Source organism: Molossus molossus, unplaced genomic scaffold (genome assembly GCF_014108415.1).
Source record: "Molossus molossus isolate mMolMol1 unplaced genomic scaffold, mMolMol1.p scaffold_m16_p_10, whole genome shotgun sequence".
Classification (NCBI taxonomy): Eukaryota; Metazoa; Chordata; class Mammalia; order Chiroptera; family Molossidae; genus Molossus; species Molossus molossus.
This window is the reverse complement of record NW_023425345.1, coordinates 18,359,529-18,381,162: the sequence shown is the minus strand read 5'-3', so window position 1 is coordinate 18,381,162 and position 21,634 is coordinate 18,359,529. Positions and strand designations below refer to the sequence as shown.

Below are 21,634 nucleotides of genomic sequence, written 5' to 3'. Positions count from 1 at the left end.
ATTGTAAGTCAAACATTTTTATGTATTTATTGAAGAATGAGCTCTTCCATTTATTGAAGAATGAACTCAGCTTAAATGTGGCTATAACTTGAGATTTAGTTTCCTCACAAGCATTTGGTTCCACCTAATTTATATTTTAAATATTAGCCTTTCCGCTTTTGGATAATCAACAACATGCTCTTTGATGTTATATAAAAAATAAAGTTGTATCCTTGATTCTTTTAGGGTGTTCTGCTTGAACTTACATTGACTTGGTCTGGTGGGAAGGGCATGGACTTCAAAGTCAGACAGATGCAGGTTCAAGTCCTAGCTCCACCGCTGGCTGGCAGTGTGATCTCAGGAAATCTAAACACACTTCCTGAGATGTTTTATGTCTTTGCTATGCTTTCACTTGTAAAATAGATTTACTGTGAAAGTTAAATGAGGTATTATATAATATTCTTGGTATATTAACTGTTGTTCCTCCATGTCTTTAACATATGTAGTAAAGCTTGCTAAAAACAGTCAATGCTATTACAGACCATGATTACATGAATCGATGATTTTTTTTTTTTCATAAATTTTGTCCAGTGAGCATTGTGTTTCTATCAAGCTCCCTGTGAGGTAAGTGAGTTATAAAAAGAAACACAAATAAAACATGGCTGAAGTCTTTGAGGAGCTTTAAACGGATGGTAGGTGGACATCAATGAGAAGTGATAGCATCTTCACAATGCTTTATAATTGGAGGAGGAGAAGTACCATCCATCTCACACCTAACTGTGTTATATAATAAAAGCGTTATTCCACTTGCTAGAAGTTTTATGGTTCAACTTTGAATTCTTTGGAGCTGTTGAAAGAATAGTCACTGACTTTGGAATTTAGTACAGAACTAAGACTGGATTATTTACCACAAGTTTTTGTTGTTTTTTAAAATGTTTTGGTTTATTTAACCAAAATCTTATTTTTTTTATGTATTTCAAATTAGTGACTAGTTTATTTTATTTCATAATGCTTACACATAGAAAGACACAAGTCTTTTACTTGTAGTTGTTGGACTTGTCGCTTAACATGAAGTTAATGTGTGTGATACATCAGCAGAGTTATTACCAGGAAATTATTACCTTCTGCTTCCTACTGATCAGCACTAGATGGTGCTGTGGGCTTAAATACATTTTCTGAGTTGAGGATTCAGCCATCTTTTGTTTTATCAAAATCACTGTTAAGGTATTTGTTTCATTAAAATCTCTTTTACTAGTTGAAAGTGCTGCTGATATTTATACACATTTAGTTCTCAAGTTAGTGATTTGTTTATGGTGTCATTACTTTTATGTAGATTCTAATCACACATTGCTTCTTATAATTAATTACACAAACTAAGATGTTTTTATCTGTGGAACAAAATATAAAACCCGTTTATAAATATGCTTTTAGAGAGAATTTTACCCTTCAAATTCTGGTTGGTAAATAGAGCTTAACTTAGAGCAATAATGATCTAAGTCATAAAACAGTCTTTCTGTCCTTTTTTTTTCCTGTGAAAAATGGTACTTTTTTTTGCATGGCAGGTGAAAGAAAGTTAGTTTCTAATTTTTTGTGTGAGATTCATCTGATTTCCTTTCCTGTCCTTCAGTTTCCAAGTTCCTTCAATGCTCTCTCTGCCCTTAGAGTTCTCCTGCCTTTGTATCGTGCTCCTTCATCACTTGAGTCATTTTTTTTTGAAACACAAAGGTTTGACCACCTGCAACAGAAATTCTTATTCACTGAGGCTACGCAGGCTTGGGTATATGTAATTTTTTAAAAAGTGTTGATTCTCTATGAAGCTTATTTTAAAAACTGATTGTGCTCCGTAGAGCTGAGAACTATGTGTACAGACGAGACACAACTGGGATTTTTCTGTTGACCTAGAAGAAGGGAAAGCAGGTTCAGCTATGAGAGGCCTTCGCTTCTCTCAGAGACAATTCATTTCCCTTGTCATCCAGCTTCCCTTGTACTGTGGGAGTTGAGATGTTGTGAAGTGGAATCTATGGGGAAAAGGGAATGCCACAATGATGAAAATTCTTCTATCCCTGATCCCTGGACAGTACAGTTTCCAATAATGCTAGTCCCTGGGTATCAACTTACTCCCTTTCCTGATAGTGTGAATAGTTCATCACAATAAGGAATCTCCATGATTTTGACATTTTGGCAGAAGGACCATTGTCTAAGCATTTAATCAAGTTTAAGTTTGGCTTTCCTTAGTAGAATATACATTTTGTTTTTAGTTTATGCCTGTATTTAAGAATTATCAAAATAATACCATGTTTCAGAAAATACATAAATTCAAGAAAAAAATTACCCATACTATTATAATTTTATTACCTCAAATCTACCATTATTCTTATTTAAAAACATTTTTTTCCAACCTTTTTCACATGTACTTTTATATTTCATTTTTTTTCTTTTTTTAAATTTATTTATTATTTATTTTTTTTGTTACAGATATTTCACCTTTTTTACCCTATTGGCACCCCCCTCCCACCCCCACCCCCACCCCCGCCCCATCCCCGGCTTAGTTGTCCATGTCCATTGGTCATGCATACATGCATATGAGTTCTGTGGTTTATCTCTTCCCACTCCCCCACCCCCTCTTCTGAGGGATGTCAGTCTGTGCCCTACTTCCATGTTTCTGGGTCTACCGTATTCCTCAGACTGTTATGTTGATTATATTCCGTATATAAGTGAGATCATGTGATATTTGTCTTTTTCTGCTTGGCTTCTTTCACTTAGGATAATACTTTCCAGGTCCCTCCATGTCGTCTCAAAGGATAAGAGATCTTTCTTTCTTACCGCTGCATAGTACTCCATTGTGTATATGTACCACGGCTTTTTTATCCATTCGTCTACTGATGGACACTTGGGCTGTTTCCAGATCTTAGCTATTGTAAATAGTGCTGCTATGAACATGGGGGTACATATATTCTTCCTGATTGGTGTTTCAGGCTTCTTAGGGTATATTCCTAGCAGTGGGATCACTGGGTCAAATGGCAGTTCAATTTTTAATTTTTTGAGGTAACAGCATATTGTTTTCCACAGTGGCTGCACCAGTCTGCATTCCCACCAGCAGTGTATTAGAGTCCCTTTTTCTCCACACCCTCGCCAACACTTGTTGTTTGATGATTTGTTGATGGCGGCCATTCTAGTGTGAGGTGATACCTCATTGTTGTTTTAATTTGCATCTCTCTGATGATTAGTGATATTGAGCATTTCTTCATATGTCTCTTGGCCATTTGTATGTCCTGTTTGGAGCGGTGTCTATTCAGCTCCTCTGCCCATTTTTTAATTGGGTTCTTTGTCTTCCTTTTGTGGAGTTGTATGAGCACTCTATATATATTGGAAATTAACCCCTTATCTGATACATCATTGGCAATGATGTTCTCCCATACAGTGGGTTGCCTTTCCATTTTGATGATTGTTTCTTTTGTTGTGCAGAAGCTTTTTAGTTTGATGTAGTCCCATGTGTTCATTTTTTCCTTTGTTTCTGTTGCCTTAGGTGATGTATCAGTGAAAATTCTGCTCTGTATGATGTCCGAAATTTTGTTGCCTACATTTTCTTCTAGAATTTTTATGGATTCACGGGTCACATTTAAGTCTTTTATCCATTTTGAGTTTATTTTTGTGTATGGTGTAAGTTGATGGTCTAGTTTCATTTTTTGCATGTAGCTGTCCAATTTTCCCAACACCATTTATTAAAGAGGCTGTCTTTACTCCACTGTATGCTCTTGCCACCTTTGTCAAATATTAATTGAGCGTATTGCCTTGGGTCCATTTCTGGGTTTTCAGTTCTGTTCCACTGGTCTATATGCCTGTTCTTGTGCCAGTACCAGGCTGTTTTGGTTACAGTTGCTTTGTAGTATAACCTGATATCTGGTATTGTGATCCCACCTACTTTGTCCTTCTTTTTCAAGATTGCTGTGGCTATTCGGGGTCTTTTTTGATTCCATATGAACTTTTGAAGTATTTGTTCTAGTTCTATGAAATATGTCGTTGGTATTTTGATGGGGATTGCATTGAATCTATAGATTACTTTGGGTAGTATGAACATTTTAATGATGTTAATTCTTCCAATCCATGAACAGGGTATGTGCTTCCACTTTTTTATATCTTCCTCTATTTCTTTTTTCAATGACCTGTAGTTTTCTGCAAATAGGTCCTTTACTTCTTTGGTTAAGTTTATTCCTAGGTATCTTAATTTTTTTGGCGCGATGGTAAATGGGATTGTTTTTCCAGTTTCTCTTTCTGTGAGTTCATCATTGGTGTACAAGAATGCCGTCGATTTCTTGACGTTAATTTTGTATCCTGCTACTTTGCCAAATTCATTTATTAAGTCTAGTAGATTTTTGATGGAGTCTTTAGGGTTTTCTATGTATAATATCATGTCATCTGCAAATAATGACAGTTTCACTTCCTCCTTTCCAATTTGGATCCCTTTTATTTTTTCTTCATGTCTGATTGCTGTGGCTAAGACTTCCAGTACAATGTTAAATAAGAGTGGCGAAAGTGGACATCCCTGTCTTGTTCCTGTTCTTAATGGAAATATTTTTAGTTTCTGTCCATTGAGTATGATGTTGGCTGTAGGTCTTTCATATATGGCCTTTATTATGTCGAGATATGATCCCTCTATTCCCACATTGCTGAGCGTTTTTATCAGAAATGGATGCTGGATTTTGTCAAATGCTTTTTCAGCATCTATTGATATGATCATGTGGTTTTTATTCTTCATCTTATTTATGTGGTGTATCTCATTTATTGATTTGCGAATATTGTACCAGCCTTGCATCCCTGGAATGAATCCCACTTGGTCATAGTGAATAATTTTTTTGATGTATTTCTGGATCCGATTTGCTAATATTTTGTTCAGAATTTTGGCGTCTATGTTCATCAGGGATATTGGCCTGTAGTTTTTTCCTTCATAGTGTCTTTTTCTGGTTTTGGAATTAGAATAATGCGGGCTTCATAGACTTGTTTGAAAGTCTTCCTTCTTCTTGAATTTTTTGAAATAGTTTGAGGAGAATGGGTGTTAGTTCTTTTTTGAATGTTCGGTAAAACTCCCCCGTGAAGCCATCTGGGCCTGGGCTTTTGTTTGCTGGGAGAGTCTTGATTACCTCTTCAATTTCCTTAGTCGTATTGGTCTGTCAAGTTTTCTATCTCTTCCCGGTCCAGTTTTGGGAGACTGTGTGTTTCTAGAAATTTGTCCATTTCGCTTAGATTGTCGAATTTGTTGCCATATAGTTGTTCATAGTAGTTGTTAAGAATCTTTTGTATTTCCGTGGTGTTGGTTGTTACTTCTCCTCTTTCATTTCTGATTTTGTGTATTTGGATTCTCTCTCTTTGTTTCTTGGTGAGTCTAGCTAAGGGTCCATCAATCTTGTTTATCTTTTCGAAAACCAGCTCTTTGTTTTATTGATCCTTTGAATTGTTTTTTTGGTCTCTATGTCATTTATTTCTGCTCTGATCTTTACTATTTCCTTCCTTCTACTTGCTCTGGGGTTTTCTTTTTGTTTGCTTTCTAATTCTTTAAGTTGTGAGGTTAGACAGTCAATTAGAAATTTTTCTTGTTTTTTGAGGTAGGCCTGTAGTGCTATGAACTTCCCTCTCAGAACTGCTTTCGCTGCATCCCATAGATTTTGTGTTGTTGTGTGTTCCTTTTCATTGGTTTCCAGGAAGTTTTTAATTTCTTTCTTGATCTCCTCGGTGACCCATTCATTGTTCAATAACATGCTATTTAGCCTCCATGTGTTGAAATGTCTTTGCATGTTCTTGTTGCAATTGATTTCTAGTTTCATGCCATTGTGATCTGAGAAGATGCTTGATATGATTTCAATCTTCTTGAACTTGTAGAGATTTAGTTTGTGTCCTATCATATGGTCTATCTTTGAGAATGTTCCTTGTGCACTTGAGAAGAATGTGTATTCTGTAGTTTTGGGGTGTAATTCTCTGTAGATATCTATTAAATCCATTTGGTCTACTGCTTCATTTAGAGTCTCTGTTTCTTTGCTAATTTTTTGCCTAGGGGATCTATCCAGTGCTGTCAACAGGGTGTTGAAGTCCCCTGCTATGGTTGTATTGTTGTCGATTTCTCCTTGGAAGACCTCCAGAAGATTTTTAATATATTTTGGTGCTCCTATATTGGGTGCATATATGTTTATCAAGGTTATATCTTCCTGTTGGATAGATCCTTTCAATATTATGTAGTGGCCGTCTTTGTCTCTAGTTATGGTCTTCATGTTGAAATCTATTTTATCAGATATGAGAATTGCTACCCCAGCTTTTTTTTGCTTTCCATTTGCTTGGAAAATTTTTTTCCATCCCTTCACTTTCAAACTATGTGAGTCTTTTGTTGTGAGGTGGGTCTCTTGCAAACAACATATAGATGAGTCATGCTTTCTTATCCAGTCAGCTACTCTGTGTCTCTTTATGGGAGCATTCAATCCATTAACGTTTAAGGTGATTATTGATATGTACTTTTTTATTGCCATTTTTGTTTAGTGTGGTTCTATTTTTCTTCCCATTTCTACTGCTAATTACAGCAGTCCTTTTAACATTTCTTGCAGTGCTGGTTTGGTGCTAATGTATTCCCTTAGCCTTTTTTTTTTTTTTTTTTTTGTCTGGGAAGCTCTTTATTTGACCTTCTATTTTGAATGATAGCCTTGCTGGGTAGAGTAGTCTTGGATTCAGATTCTTGTTTTTCATGACTTTGACTACTTCATGCCATTCCCTTCTGGCCTGTAGTGTTTCGTGTGAGAAGTCAGTTGAGAGCCTTATGGGGTTCCCTTTGTAGGTAACCTGTTGCTTATCTCTTGCTGCTTTTAGGATTCTCTCTTTGTCTTTAATTTGTGGCATTTTAATTACTATGTGTCTTGGTGTGGGCCTGTTTGGGTTCTTCTTACTTGGAACTCTCTGTGCTTCTTGAACTTGAATGCCTTCTTCCTTCACCAAATTAGGGAAGTTTTCTCTCACTATTTTTTTGAATATATTCTCTATCCCTTGCTCATTTTCTTTCTTCGGGGACTCCTATGATGCGAATATTATTACGTTTCCAGTTGTCCCACCGTTCTCTTAAGCTGTCTTCCTGTTTTTTAATCGTTTTTTCCTTTTGGTTTTCTGATTGGTTGATTTTTTCTTCTCTGTCTTCTAATTCACTGATCCGATCCTCAGCTTCCTCTACTCTGCTTTTTAAACCTTCCAATGTGTTTTTCATTTCTGATATGTCATTTTTTATCTCTTCTTGATGGTTTTTAATTTCCAGTTGGCTTATTTTCAGTGTCTCTATGTCCTTACTCATGCTGTTAAGCTTCCTCAAGATCATGGCTCTGAATTCTAGCTCTGTTAACATGCCTAATTGCTCCACATTGATCTCATCTTCGGTGGAGGTCTCTTGCTCTTTTATTTAGCTTCTGTTTCTGAGTTTCACCATTTTGGCTATCACTGTGGGCTTTGGAGCCTGTCAAGTTCTCCCTGTGGGTGTTGGTGTTCTGCTGTTTGTGGCTCCCTCTCCTGGGTTTAGATGAGCGAGGGAGGACCCACGTTAAACACCACTGTCAAGTCTTACTTTCCTGGTTAAAGTTGCCAGCCCAGGAAAGGTACTGTTATCCTCTAGCTTTTTGCCTGGAGGCTAGCAGTCGAGGTTACTTGAGGAGTTTTGGGTTGTCAGTTGATTGAAAAACTCCCTCAGGTGCTGAGCACAGGGGGATTTCACGAGGGTGGGGCAGATGCTGGTTGTTAGTGAGCCTCAATTAGCACTTCAGTGGCCCACAGGGTGGGGTTGGATCTCCGAGGGAGGGGCTGCTGCCTCTCCCCAGAGCCCTGGGAAGGAGCAATGTGGCCACCGTCCTGAGTGGCTGCACTCAGCCAAAGCTCTGAGCGCCCTCCAAACCCTGAGTGTCCCGACACAGTTCCAGTCCAGCCTGCCCTCCCTCTGCCGGAGCCCAAGGTGAGTGGCTGTGGCTGTTTCAGCCTCTGTCCCGGCTGCGCTGTGGGGCCGCCTGGGAGTGTGACCCGAGGGCGCTGCTCCCAGCTGAGGCCGCTGCCGAGCTGCCGACCGTGCGCTCCCAGCCCCGTCTCGCGCCTTCGCAAGCCTACCGGGATGGAGTCAGTGTCCCTCATTGTATGGTCCTCGCAAGCTGCTTTTCTGTTGTTTTTTTCCCGTCAATTTGTCTGTGTTATAGTTGTAATTCCAGTTTGGTTCTGGGAGACGGTCTGTGTAGCTTCCGTTCACTCCGCCGCCATTTTTTCTATATTTCATTTTTAAATACTATAATTTAGTATCTTGCTTTTTTGTTATATATTGTTAAATAAAATATGAAAATCATTTCAGTGTGATTTTTTTCCCCATCAAGATGAAGTGATCCTTGGAGTCCCTCCTTGGCATTTATCTGACTGTGGGCAAGTTATTAAACACCTCTGCATGTTCTTGTCCTATAAAGCAAAATGGCAACAGTAATCCCATGTGTTGTTAATATTAGATGTTAATATTAGGGATGTTGTTAATATTAGAAAGTATATGTAAATTTCCTAACAATACTCAGCACAGGAACTGCTCAATTAGTGGTAGTTAAATTAATAAATAATGAATACTATTTTAGTTGTGTTAGTCCCAGGTAAACTAGCCCAATATTTACCTTTAAAAAAAAGATTGGTGAAACAAGCCAAACAGAGAAAGACAAGTATCATATGATCTTACTTATTTGTGGAATATAATGAGTATAACAGTCTGAGGAATGGGGTAGTCCCAGAGCCGTGGAAGTGGGGTACAGACTGACAATCTTTCGAAGATGGGGTGGTGGGGGAGAGATAAACCACAGAACATATATGCATGTGTGCATGAACAGTGGACATGGACAACAAAGCTGGGGACAGGGCAGGGAGGGAAGGGGAGGGGGGAATCAGAGGGGGAAAAAGGGGAAACATCTATAAAAAAATAAATTAAAAAAAAAAAAAGATTGAACCTAAGTACTTTTGTAAACTTAGATACAGTGATACCTCGGTTCTCAAACATAATTCGTTCCAGGAGGACGGTCGAGAACCAAATTGTTCGAGAACCGAAGCAATGAAATCCAACAGGAAATAATGGAAGCTGGATTAATTCGTTCCAAGCCCCAGAAAATGCCTATTTACTGGCCTAATTTGTATATAATATGTAGAAAAACATAAGTCTCAACAAGAAATAAAAGTGTACAGTATGTCTAAGAGTTAAATTCAGTGTAAAGCGTGACTCTCTCCACAAAGCGTGACTCTCTCTCTGCACTCACACTGATGACGCGAGCAAGGCGCGCTGGGCCGAATGAACGCCATTCGGCTCAACTCGGCTCATCTCGGAAGTTCGAGTTCCAAATATTTGTTCGGATTCCAAGACAAAAGTTTCTCGAATCTCCTGGTCGAATACCGATTTGGTCGAAATCCAAGGCGTTCGAGAACCGAGGTATCACTGTAATCATGTTTTAAAACTTGCAAAGTCATGTTTTTTTTTTAATCCTCACCAGAGGACATTTTTCAACACTTTGTTGAGATAGAGTGGGAGGAAGAGAGAGAGAGAGAAATCGATGTGAAAGGGACACATCGAGTGGCTGCCACCCGCACGACCAACCAGGGCCGGGGACAAACTGCAGCCGAGGTACATGCCCTTAGCGGGAACCGAACCCGGGTCTCTCCGGACCATAGGCTGATGATCTAACCGCTGAGCCAAACCGGCCAGGGCAAAGTCATGTTTTTGTTTAGAAAAGTGTTTCTTTGCTGCATCCTGATAAAAGAAGTTGAATGCCTTGTTAGCCGGAGTATAGATGCTGGCTTCTCTCTCCTCGGCAGGTGTCGTGGTACTGCATTTTGGGCTGCAAAGCAGAAGGGAGCTATGGAAAAGTAAGATTAAACAATAATCATCTCCCAAACTCAGGAGAGGCGGTATGTCAAATTTAAAAAACCTCTAAATGTCAGAAAATCTTATCAAAAATCTTGTTTAATGACAATTTTTTTCCTTATAAAGTCAGTATCATTTCAGTGAATTTCTCTAATTTCAACTTGAGTATGACTAAAATCCAACAGTAAATGAAAGGTTTTTTTTTTCTACATATAAAGTTTACCTAATTATATACTTAAAGTTACATTAATTTTCATACATAACTTGAAATATATTTTTTGTTAATAGATACCAGCTGATGGTAAAAGCATTTTTGAAGTGAAAGGTTTAGAAACCAATGAAAAATATGTCTTTGCAATTGCTGCTTATTCTTCTAACGGGAAGCTTGTCGGTGATGCTGTGGGAGAGACAACTAAACCAATTCTGGTTTATCCACCTCTTTCTGCTGTTACTGCTCGGATGTTCCTGACACAGGTAGAACAGATTTCTGCTCATTTTTTTCTTTGTGTGTTTTTCCACTGAGCAGTTACTAAGTAATTTCCAATAGAAAAAAATTACAGCAGATATTCTAAAGCTCCTGTAATACATGCTTTCCATTATTGCCATTTAGTCTCATAAAATAGGAATCATTCTTTCTCTTATTAGTGAGTTTGCTTTTTATAATAACACTTAATCTGAATTATATATATAACACATTAATTTTAGAAATTTTGGAAAATACTAAAATTGACAAAGGAAATAAAATGAAAATTATGTGTTATCCTATCATCCAGAAAAGCAGTTTTTAACCTGGGGCAATTTTGGCCTCAGGGGACATTTGTCAGTGTCTGGAGACATTTTGGGTTGTTACAGTCTAGAGAGGTGCTATTCATATCTAGTAGATACAGACCAGGGATGCTGGTAAGCATCCTACAATGTAAAGGGCAGCACCCCTCACCCCGCTGCCACCCAGTAACAGAGAATTATCCAGTCCAAAATCCAATAGTGCCAAAATTGAGAGATTCAGAGATATCTTTTCATGTGTGTGTATGATATACATGCATATACACACATATGTATATGAATTTATGTATGTGTAATTTTAATCATAGTGTACATATTATTTTATAGTCTGATATTTTCATTTTATATATAACTGACATTTTTTCCATTCAATTAAATTATTCTTTTAAAACGTAATTTTTAACAACTGTGTGGTATTATCCATTTTATAGCTAGATCATGGTTCATTTAGTAATTCTTCACTGTTGGACAAATTTAGACACTTTCCAGTTCTTTGCTATTATAAGCAAAGCTGTGATGCACATATTTTTATGTAAATCTTTGCTTACATTCATGATCACTTTCTTAGGATAATTTATAGAAGTGACATTTCTGGGTTAATAGAGACTGACAGACCTGAATTTATTTTATTTTTAAAATAAATTTTATTGATTTTTTTAGAGACAGAGAGGAAGGAAGTGAGAGATAGAAATATCGATGTGAGAGAGATACATTGATTGGCTGCCTCTTGCATGCCCCCTGCTCGGAATTAAGCGTGTGCCTTGACCTGGAATCGAACTGGGACCTCTCAGTCCATGGGACGATGCTCAATCTACTGAGCCACACTGCCAGACCAGACCTGAGTTTAAATTCAAAAGCTCCTCACACTAACCATGTGGCTATTGGACAAATAACTTTCATCTGCGAAGTTGAAATAATCATACTAGCTACCTCCTAGAGCTATTATGAGTATTAAGGGGAATTATTTATGTCAGATGTTTAACCATAGCACTTGTCACACAGTAGCACTTAATAAATATTATTATTGTATTTAATTGTGGATATACTCATGAATTAACTTTTTTGCTGAAATGATTACCTGACTTAAAACATGTCAGCAGTGAATAGGACACTAGGAAGCGTGTGACTCATTGACCTAAGTCTCAAGCATCTAATTTTAAGCCTATTATTGACTGTAGAGCTGATGGCTATTCTAAATTTTATTACATTTCTACTGTGCTATTTTTTTCCTCTTAATAGTTGATTAGTATTATAAGCTAAGATTTTAGTGGCTTTTTATATTATCATATTTTTCAAAGAAAATTAAATTGAGAGAATTGCTGGGATTTGTCTAGAGTTGGTTTAGCATATCTTATTGGCTCATAGTTTTCCAATGTTTTGATTTCTTTGGAATCTAATATATTCCCTAATTTGCAGTGATGGAGTTATTTCAAAGTGAGGAACAGAATATTTTATCAAGCCCTAATTTTTCTCCAGGGGGTGGTTTGACTCTCGGGCTTCATTTGGCAGAACTTTCATTGAAAGTTAATAAAACTAAGTCCCAGCTATACTGCTGGGATAATGAGAAGTGCCATAAAGTAATGACCTGTGTGTCTTTATTGATACTATATTTTGCAGTACTTCAGTTCATTTATGACAGCTTATGAGCATTCTGTCTCATAATGTTAAGTGTCTAAAGCAAAATTTTCTCACTTAGTAAATCTCCTTATTTACAAAAGTTTAAAGGTTCTAGCAAGAAAATATACCTTTCTCTTGGAATTGCAATCTATTTTTATGAGAGTGGTCAGTTGTTAGTTTCAGGATAATTCTATTCTTTAAAAATATTATAAATATTCTTATAGCAAGATATGGAGATATTTCACCAAATGCCTATAATTAACGTAGCTTGTGATTGTAGGTTGCACTTTTGCTCAATATTATTCTTTAGACTTTAATAAATTCAGGTGAATATTTACTAGGTTTTCCCCATCTGAGAAAATTTTTGAGGCACATTTATGAATGATATATTTTCTGTGGATATTTTCCAGTTTCCCCTAATTTATAGCCTCATTTCTTTTTATCCTTCCCCTTTGAGTTGGGAATGGCTAGATAATGTGATACAAAATGTAGAAAATTAGACAACTATGAGCTGAATTTTGGGCAAATTTCTTGGTCTCCATTTTTCTGTCTGTAAAATGGATGTATGATAAAACGCCACATGCTACTGGATCATTGGACTATTAAGCCAAATAGTGAGTGGGCACCACGGCTGGTTGAGGAAAGGAAATGGGGAATGTCATTTATTAAAAAACTATTGTGTGACAGGCATTTAAAAATTCATCACTCCCTTTATTACAATTGCTCTATGAGGGAGTATTATCATTTTCATTTTATAATTGAGGAGACTGAGATGAACTTTCTTCCTCTGCCAGTCCCAGTTAATTCCAGAACAGGTGTCTCAGCGAGGTTAAGTAATTTACTCAAGGTTACTTGGGTAGCAGATGGGAAGCCTGACCCTTGAACCAGCTCATGCCTTTCTATTGCTCTGTCCAGGTTCCAAGAAAGTTATGTGTTTGATCTAACATGTGCTCAGTTCTAGAGCCTACATCTCTCCCGTCTTTTCTGTGCCTGGGTTTGGTGGTGTTCAGCAGGTCTTGGTGATCAGTGTTGGTAGTACAATTTGATGCTGGGACATGAATGTTTGTCAGTAATCACAATGGTGGTTACTGTAATATATGAATTCATTAAAATTATTTGATTAATAGAGGTTTGCCTTTTGCCTATGACTATCCAAATAATAAAAGAAAAAGCTACCAGATAAAAAAAGATAGTTATCCCCATTTTTAAACTCTTTATGAATTTTCAATTCTTCCCCCTCATCCTCTAAATATTACTGCTCTCTTTACTCATTTATTTATTGAGGAATTATTTATTCAATGTCTGTTTTGTGCTAGGTTCTATGTTACATGTCATCTCTTCTTCCTTTTAGATAATTTTGACTTATGGTTTCAGTTACGACTTTGCAAGTAAGGGAGCCAACCTGGCTTGGGGAACGCACCCTAGAAGGCTGCACAGTCAGGCAGTCCTAGATCTTTTACCAGGTTCCCTCTACATACCAGCTTTCTCTTTCTTTCTCTAAAGATGGAGTTGCTTTACCTCCTTATCTTTGGAGGAAAAATAGCAGCTCATTAATTTTTATATATCCTTCATATTCAGCTGTAAACAGAGACCAGATAACTGGCTCCTAATCTTGATTTCAAATTCATGGAAAAGAGAATCTGATTGGCTTGCCTAATGTAGTAAAGAGTCTGACCTCATCCTTTTTTTTTTAAATATGTTTTTATTTTATTTTTTTTATAGAGAGAGGAAGGAAGAGAGAGATTGAAACATTGATGTGAGAGAGAAACATCAATCAGCTGCTTCCTGCATGCCCCCTACTGGGAATCGAACCCAGACCTCTCAGTCCATGGGATGATGCTTAATCCACTGAGTCACACCAACCGGGTTGACCTCATTCTTGATGTTTGACCACTGACTTGATTTTAAACCTCATCACTCTTTTGTCCTTTGGCCACACAGTTTGGCAGGCTGATAGGGAGGTCTATGGGCTTACCTTGTCTGGTCTCAGTAGGAAATTTAAAACTCCCAACTGGCAGGAACTTTCTTTATTCCTGCTCCCAGCCACTAATCAAGTGACAACCCATTCCTTCTGGTTTGTCCAAGTCAGCCCAGACCTGTTTGTGTCTGCCAAACCCTCCTTGAGAGTCTCTTGTGTGAGTAATACAATTTTGGTCGAGTTCTCCAAGTGTGTCCAGGTCATTAGCCTTGAACCAAACTTAGGGTCGGAGTCCATCTTGCCTTGAAGTGGGGCTATAAAACACTTAGCTTAGATCAGACACTCACCCTGGGCCAGTCAACCATGTTATAGCACAGTGCAAACTCTGGGTGTCCTCTTCTGTGGGTAGAGGGAAATTATTATGAAAAGAGGCACTCAACACATTATTTAATTTATTTAACACATTATTACTGAGTGCTTACTTTGTGCCTGGCATTGCTTGGGGCTAGTGATTCAAAACTTGAGCATGCTAGTGAGCTAGCTAGCATGTCAGTTAAACAGATTGCAGAGTCCTACCACCAGAGTGATTCCCTAGTGGGGGATGGGGCCCAAGAGTTTTGCATTTCTAACAAGGTCCTAGGGGATGCTGATGCTGATGGTCATGGACCATACTTTGAGAACCACTGTTCTAAACAAAGTGAATAAAAGTCCATGGTGGGAGATAGCTAATAAACAATGAACACAATAAATAAATAAATTATCTAGTATGTTAGAAGATAAGTTCTATGAAACTAAAAAGCAAAGCATGTTAAAAGGAATAGGAAATGTGAGGCTCTTGGAGGAAGAGGATTCTGCAGAAGGAGTTAGAGCAAAAGCCCTAAGATTTCCAGAAGTGCACCTGGTCTGTTTTATAAATTGCAAGAAGGCCAGTATGGCTAGAGCAGAGGGGACTCATGGAGAGTAAAGGATTGGTCAGAAAAGTAAAGCTGAGTGGATGGGTAGGGGAGTCTATTATGAAAAGACTTTCAGGCCATTGCAAGAACTTTGGATTTTACTTTGAATGAAATGAAGAGTTTTGAGTAATAGCATGATATAATGTGACTTATCTTTTCAAAGGCTTGCCCAGACTACTATATTAGAAATAGACCAGAACAGGGTACGGGTGGAAGCATAAAGACCTCTCTATTGCTATAATTCAAGAGATGAAGGTGACTTGGCCAGAGTGATAGTAGTTGATGTGGCGAGAAGTGGCCAGATTCTGGATATGTTTTGAGGGAGAAGTTAACAAGAATTTCTGATGGAATGAATATAAAGAGAAAAATAAAAGATGACTCTAAGATATTTAGCCGACCAACTGGAAGGATAGAGTTGACATCAACTGAGTTGAGGAAGGCTGTGTGCGGTACAGATTGGGGCAGGGAAGATCTGAAATTCAGTTTGGGGCATGTTGAGGTGAGATATTAGATATCTGTTACATATTAGATCTATTGGATATTCAAAGAGAATTGTTGAGTAGTTAATGAGATGTATGAATCTGAAGAGACAGAGGTCTGGGCTCTAGAGGGATTTGAGAGTATTCATGTGCCAAAGCCATGGAGCTGGAAGATATCACCATGAAGTAAGTGTAGACAGAAAAGAGGACTGAACCCTGGAGCATGCCAACATAGAGAGATTGGGGGGAAGGGGAGGGGCTTGCAAAGGCAACTGAGAAAGAATGTGGCCTTTGCAGTGAAAAGAAAATCAAGAGTGTAGAGTTCTGGAAGCCAGGTGATGGTTGTGAAACAAAGTTTCTACTATGCTTCACTATTCCAGTAGTCTCTAGTGCTTCTTTCCATTTTAACCTCATCACCTCTAAAATCTGCTCTGCTCATTGCCACCAGTTAACCATCTTTGAACATGCTCCTATCATGGCACTCTGTAAACCCACAAAGACTCGTGATTTTATAAACCATAGTTTTACCAAGGTATCTTTTCTTATTTCACAATGTTCACTAGTTGAATAAATAACATTATCTTCAAAAGGCCTATATATTTCCTTTAAAAGGAAATAGCATTCAATTATAGTTTCGCCGACCCCATTATACATCATCTGTTACTATTTCCCATGGAGATCTTAGAATTAGATGGTGTTTTAGAGACCGCTTAAGTCTAAATCCTTTATTTGATCAATGCAGCCCAGAAAAGTGACTCAGTTTCCACTGTTTTCACTGAGTGTTAGGCTCTGTATAAATTATTCACCTTCTCATTGCCCCAGTGTCCTCATCTGAGAAACAGGGATGGTCATAGAGCCTAGTTAATAGAGCTGCCATGAGGAGTCAATACAATAATGCATACATAATGCTTAGTCCAGGGTTTGGCATCTTTACATACTTCTACCTGGTTTTCAAGAACTTCTGAAGTCATGTCCCACTTTACCTGTCCAGTCGTATTGCCTGCTCTTCTCCAAATTCTGACCTGCCTTTCCAGTCTCTCCTAACTGCACTGCGGTGATTTCCACTACTAGATCTTACTCACATCCTGTCTAACCTATGCCCATCTGAATCTTATCTCTTCTTAGGGTTCAACTTAAGCTCTGCCTCCTCCTTGACGTCTTTATTTCTTCTTTTCCAAGCCTCCACAATTATTACATTATTATTTGTAGTTTTTCTGTGATTTCATGTGTTTTATGTCTGACTTGATTACAGTTTCATGGAATATGAGATCACTTTAAGCTCTGAAGAATTTATTTTGTGGTGCTTAGCACACAGTAGAAACTTCATAAATGTTTATTGGTTGGTTGATTTTGAGTGCTGACCTGGTAGATTTAAAAAGTTCTGGCTCTGTAAATTATTCCCTTGAGAGGAATATAACCTAGCAACATGTACTTTACATACTTAATTCAATGAATTTATTTATACTTTATATTTTACCCGTTTCCATTAAGGATTTGAAGCAGCATATAACTTGTGGTGAGATTTTATATTGTTATACATATTAAAATAGAATGATTTTTAGGAATATGTTTAAAGAAATATGTTCTACCAAAAGAAATAGGTAAGTTGATTGTTTGTTTTTTCCTTTTGAGTTTCTAAGTTTTACCAGTAAGGTCAGTTATTTTGCCTAATGTTGAATGTGTTCAACTTAAAATATATCATGGCTTCTTGGAAGTGTCTGTTTTATTCTTCACTCTTTTCAGCTGTGAACCCTTTTGCACAAAAACTCCGAAAGTGTCAGTCAAAACCAGGAAAGAATGAAGTATATTTCATATTTTGGGTTTGGGAAATCTGATTGTTTCTCTTGGAACAGATTGTTCATTATAACAGTGTCTATAATAAATGGAGTGCACTGCCGAGATAGATGGAGATGAAATTAATTTGGCTCAGATGTAATCTTTGTTTTGCTTATGAGAATTTGAAACATCCTTACAGAGTTTCAAATTTCCATGCAATTTAGAAATAAAAGAGATTTCAAAATGTGTCTGTCTCCCTTGCCAGTGGCCGTCATCACCTTGCTGTGGCACTGTAGAACAGAGCAGCAAATGTGAACCTCTGCATATGAAATTAGTGTGTGACCTGGCCTTATCAGAATTCTTGTTTAAAACGTACGTTTCACAAGTAAAAATACTGCATAAGAGAATGTGCTTTCTGTTGTAGGTTGCCTATCAGATCGGTAACTATGAGTTGGCTAAGAAAGTTTTCTCACCAGTCTGGGATTATTTTGTCACATCACCACCTCAAAATGATCAATCTGTTATTTGTTTAAACAATATAATGACTATTACACAGAGAAGGTAATTAGAAATATTCATTTAAAATGTTAATTCACTTTTTGAAATTAAATGTTGGGTGTGAGGCCTAGAATTAATTTATTTTCAATTTCATGTTAAGAGAGTCCACATAAAACTGTTTCCAGTCAGTTTTTAGTAAGCACATACCTTTCAAGGTTCGATTCCTTGTTAGAAACTTCTTTGCTAGAATCAGAAGAAACACTGCAGGCATATGGATACATTCTGAATATAAGTTAATGAAAGTTATATAAAAAAACACCAAACATTAACCAAGGCAATGTCAATTATACTATAAAACACAAATATCATTGGGGGTTTTTATAACAGAAGGGTCAAGTTCAGATTAAAGTCGGGGTCTGATGGGTGGGTAGACAGGGTAAAAGGGTTTTCCTTTTCTTGAAGAGGCTCCCAGGATCAGACCATCAGCAACTGCCAAGAGGCCAGTAAAAGCCACATATAAAACCACAGGTCATCCTTTGCTTTGAAACCTTTTTTTTTTTTTTTCCTTAAAAGAACAAAGTTTAAGAGATGGATTTGAGAGACATTTTGGAGGAGAAAGAAACAGGACTTTGACTATCTTATGCAACTTGTTCGGATAAGAGAGGAAGGAGTGAAAGTTGACTGGGATTTCCAAGGCTACCTGGTTGGGAAGCCTATTACATTTACTGAGGGAACATGACAGGTGGAACAAGTTTTTGGATGAAGATAATGGATTTGATTGAAAATATTTTGAGTTTATTTTTCCAGCAGGACACCTTTGTAGATATGAGATATCCAGTAGGTAGTTGGATATTTAGTGCTGACATTTTAGGAGAGAAGTCAAGGCTAGAGACACTGATTTAGAAATTGTCCATTGAGATCATTGTTGAAATTTTGACAATACGTGCTATTTCCCAGGGAATGACTATTTTTCAGAAAAGATAGAAGGCTGGAATTTGAACCCTGGGTATGCTTACATTTAAGAGACAGAAGCAGAGATGGAACCAAGGGAGGCTATTGAAAAGGAGCAGTCCAGAAGGTGAAAGTTTGAGAAAGCATATTGTCAAGGGCAGTAAGAACATCACCATGGAGGGACTGGCCAGCAGTTTTGAATGCTAGTGCAAGGTCAGGTTGGTAGAATGGTACAGAAAGACTGAGGAGGATGTAAACTGTGAAGAAGCTTTTAGAGTTGGCATTTATTTAGGAGGATGTTGGTGAGTTCAAGAGTGATTTTTATGCTATGATGAGACAGAAACCTTTCACAATTGGCTAAGGAATAAATGAAAATGGAGACTTGTAACAAGCAGACTACTCGTGAAGTTTGGTGATAAAGAGAAGAGGAAAATGGGAAGAAGCTTGAGGGGGAGGGCAAGTTTAAGGAATTTTGGAGGGTAGAGGGAAGGGAGCCAGTAGAGAGGGAGAGACTGAAGGTCCAAGATGCGGGTGATGATGATACTGTGCTAGAACCAAGAGGTTGGAAGAGCGCATGGGGTGGAGAATGGGAGTTTAGAACATTTGTTGTGGGGAATATAAGGTGACATCAGGGATAAAGGGAAGTGTTGCTGAGAAGCACTAATGACTCAGTTGCTTTTACATAACATGAATTGAAGTAGAGCCCAGTTCCTTGTGTCTAAGGGCCACTTTTGATTCATCCTTACATCCCAGGTCCTAGAATAATGTCTTGTATATAGTAGGTGTTCAGAAAATGATAGCTTGAATGCAAAAAGGAATGAATGAGAATCAATAAGTAAACAGCTAGTTGAGCATTGTGGCAGGAATAGAAAAATTGGACAGTGACTTCTGTGCAAAGTCAGACAAATTGATTGTTGGATAAAACAAGGGGAGCAGAATCTAAAGTGCTAAAGAGGCCACTATTGAAATGACTACCAGAGTCTGAGCAAGGTAGGGGAGGACATGGAGCCAGGAGGAGATGATAGCCTGGATTTGTTGCATATGTCAAGGTTCTGATGGTCAGCATGAGGACAAAGAGAGTGGAGGAACTAAAATTCTCCTGGCAAAGGTAATTTTAGAGTTTAACATTGTGGTAAAACAGGTATCTTTAGGTGTGAGTTACTGATGTTAGGCTCTTTCTTGTTTTATAGGAATAGGGTGTATGGAGAGTAGATGGACCTGAAGGTTAAAGGGGAGGGTTTGTCACCAAGTAAGGCTAAGGGTAAGGAAGGGAATATTGGGAACAAAGAAGGAAGATTGTAGAATTCCCAGTTTTGCCAATGGTTGGCACTGTTGACCACAATTTAGAAAAGATAATTAGAAATAATCCAAAACGTCTTTCTCTTTCTCTCTCTAAATAGCTGATTCTGCTATAAATGACCCTCATTTTCAGAAAGTTCATTAATTAATGGTCTTATTTTCCAAACTTCTAAATATCTATAGTTATTTCATTATATTGATAAAAAAGAGCTTAGAACCAGAAAGCTTTGACAATAGTCATTTTTATGTATCTATGACATAATATGGCAGCAGCTTAATTCTCTTAGTTGTGAACTTGCTGTTAAGGATAATCTTTGTTTTTAACTTAAACATTGTTTGAGAGTAGCTGTTCCACAATTTTTGCTGCTATCTTGGGATCATTGTGTAGGTACCAAGAACAAATCAATGTAAAAAAGCAAGTTCACATGCTAAATCATTTTATATTTAAACCTGTAACATTGTTTGCTTCCTTTTGTAGATTATATTCAGATATTTTGGCAGAGACATCTTCAATTCTTTTATACTTTTTTCTCAGAAATATTTTTGTAATAAGTGACATTAAAATTAAAGAAGAAAATCTTTTCTGTGATAATATCAAAGGCAATCAGATTTTTCCTTCTCAACAAGTAAGTGAATTAAAATGAATGCAAACGGGCCAATTTCCCTTTATTTGTTTCTTGATGTTTCAACTTCAGGTTTTTTGGGGGAATGTAAATCCTGGCTTGTGAATGGACTGAGGGGCCATTGTGTGTTTGTGCTGGTTTATTTGATATTCTATGTAGGATTCATGGCCCTGAGTTCATTTTTTTCTTTTTTTTTCAATATAAATGGAGTCATGATATATTTGTTGTTCTGCACTTTGACCTTTTAACAGTTTTATAATATATCTTGGACATATTTTTATACTGATATGTATGAATTATCAAATTCTTTTAAATTATAATATTGCATTCCTGTACAGAGGCAGGAATTTAACCTATCTCCTATGGATAGAGTCTCAGGGTGCTTATAAACTTTGTTCTGTGTACAGGTACAACCTGATAATGCTCTTGCTGTTAATAACAATCCTACTGTTTTTTTTTTTTTTTTCCCACTTCAGATTGAGATTACTTTAGATATATGGAGGCTTTTGCCATTTTTTTGTTAGTTTTTTCTTGCTGCTGCTTTTTCCTACCCTTCCATTTATTCATTAGTTAACCAATAAACTGTTATATGAGCTTGTATTAGTTTCTGTGAATTTGAAAGTGAAAGAAAACTTGACTTTTTGCCCAAAGCAAGCCCACAGTCCTGTAGAGCCCAGGCATGCACAACCACCAGTCTGTTCCTACGGCACTGCGTTCAGTGTCTTCTTTCGGCATCCAGTCTGAAAGAAAGACAATCCTGAGTACTCCAGTGATTTCCAGAATGCTAGATGCCATTCGAGTCATAATTTGCGGTATGGAAATTTCTGGTTGCCACTCATATCGTTTTCTTTGTACATAATCTTGTATGTGTA

The 21,634-nt window shown here is 37.4% G+C and overlaps 1 protein-coding gene across 1 annotated transcript in view; it reads left to right on the top strand.

The window, feature by feature from the left end:
• The window catches only part of CFAP54 (cilia and flagella associated protein 54), a 276,792-nt gene that overhangs the window by 78,213 nt on the left and 176,945 nt on the right, over nt 1-21,634 (top strand). The window contains exons 21-24 of the mRNA XM_036250829.1: nt 9,817-9,909; nt 10,154-10,339; nt 17,816-17,952; nt 20,618-20,765. Coding sequence (XP_036106722.1) covers nt 9,817-9,909; nt 10,154-10,339; nt 17,816-17,952; nt 20,618-20,765 — 564 coding nt within the window. The remainder of the gene's footprint in view (nt 1-9,816; nt 9,910-10,153; nt 10,340-17,815; nt 17,953-20,617; nt 20,766-21,634) is intronic.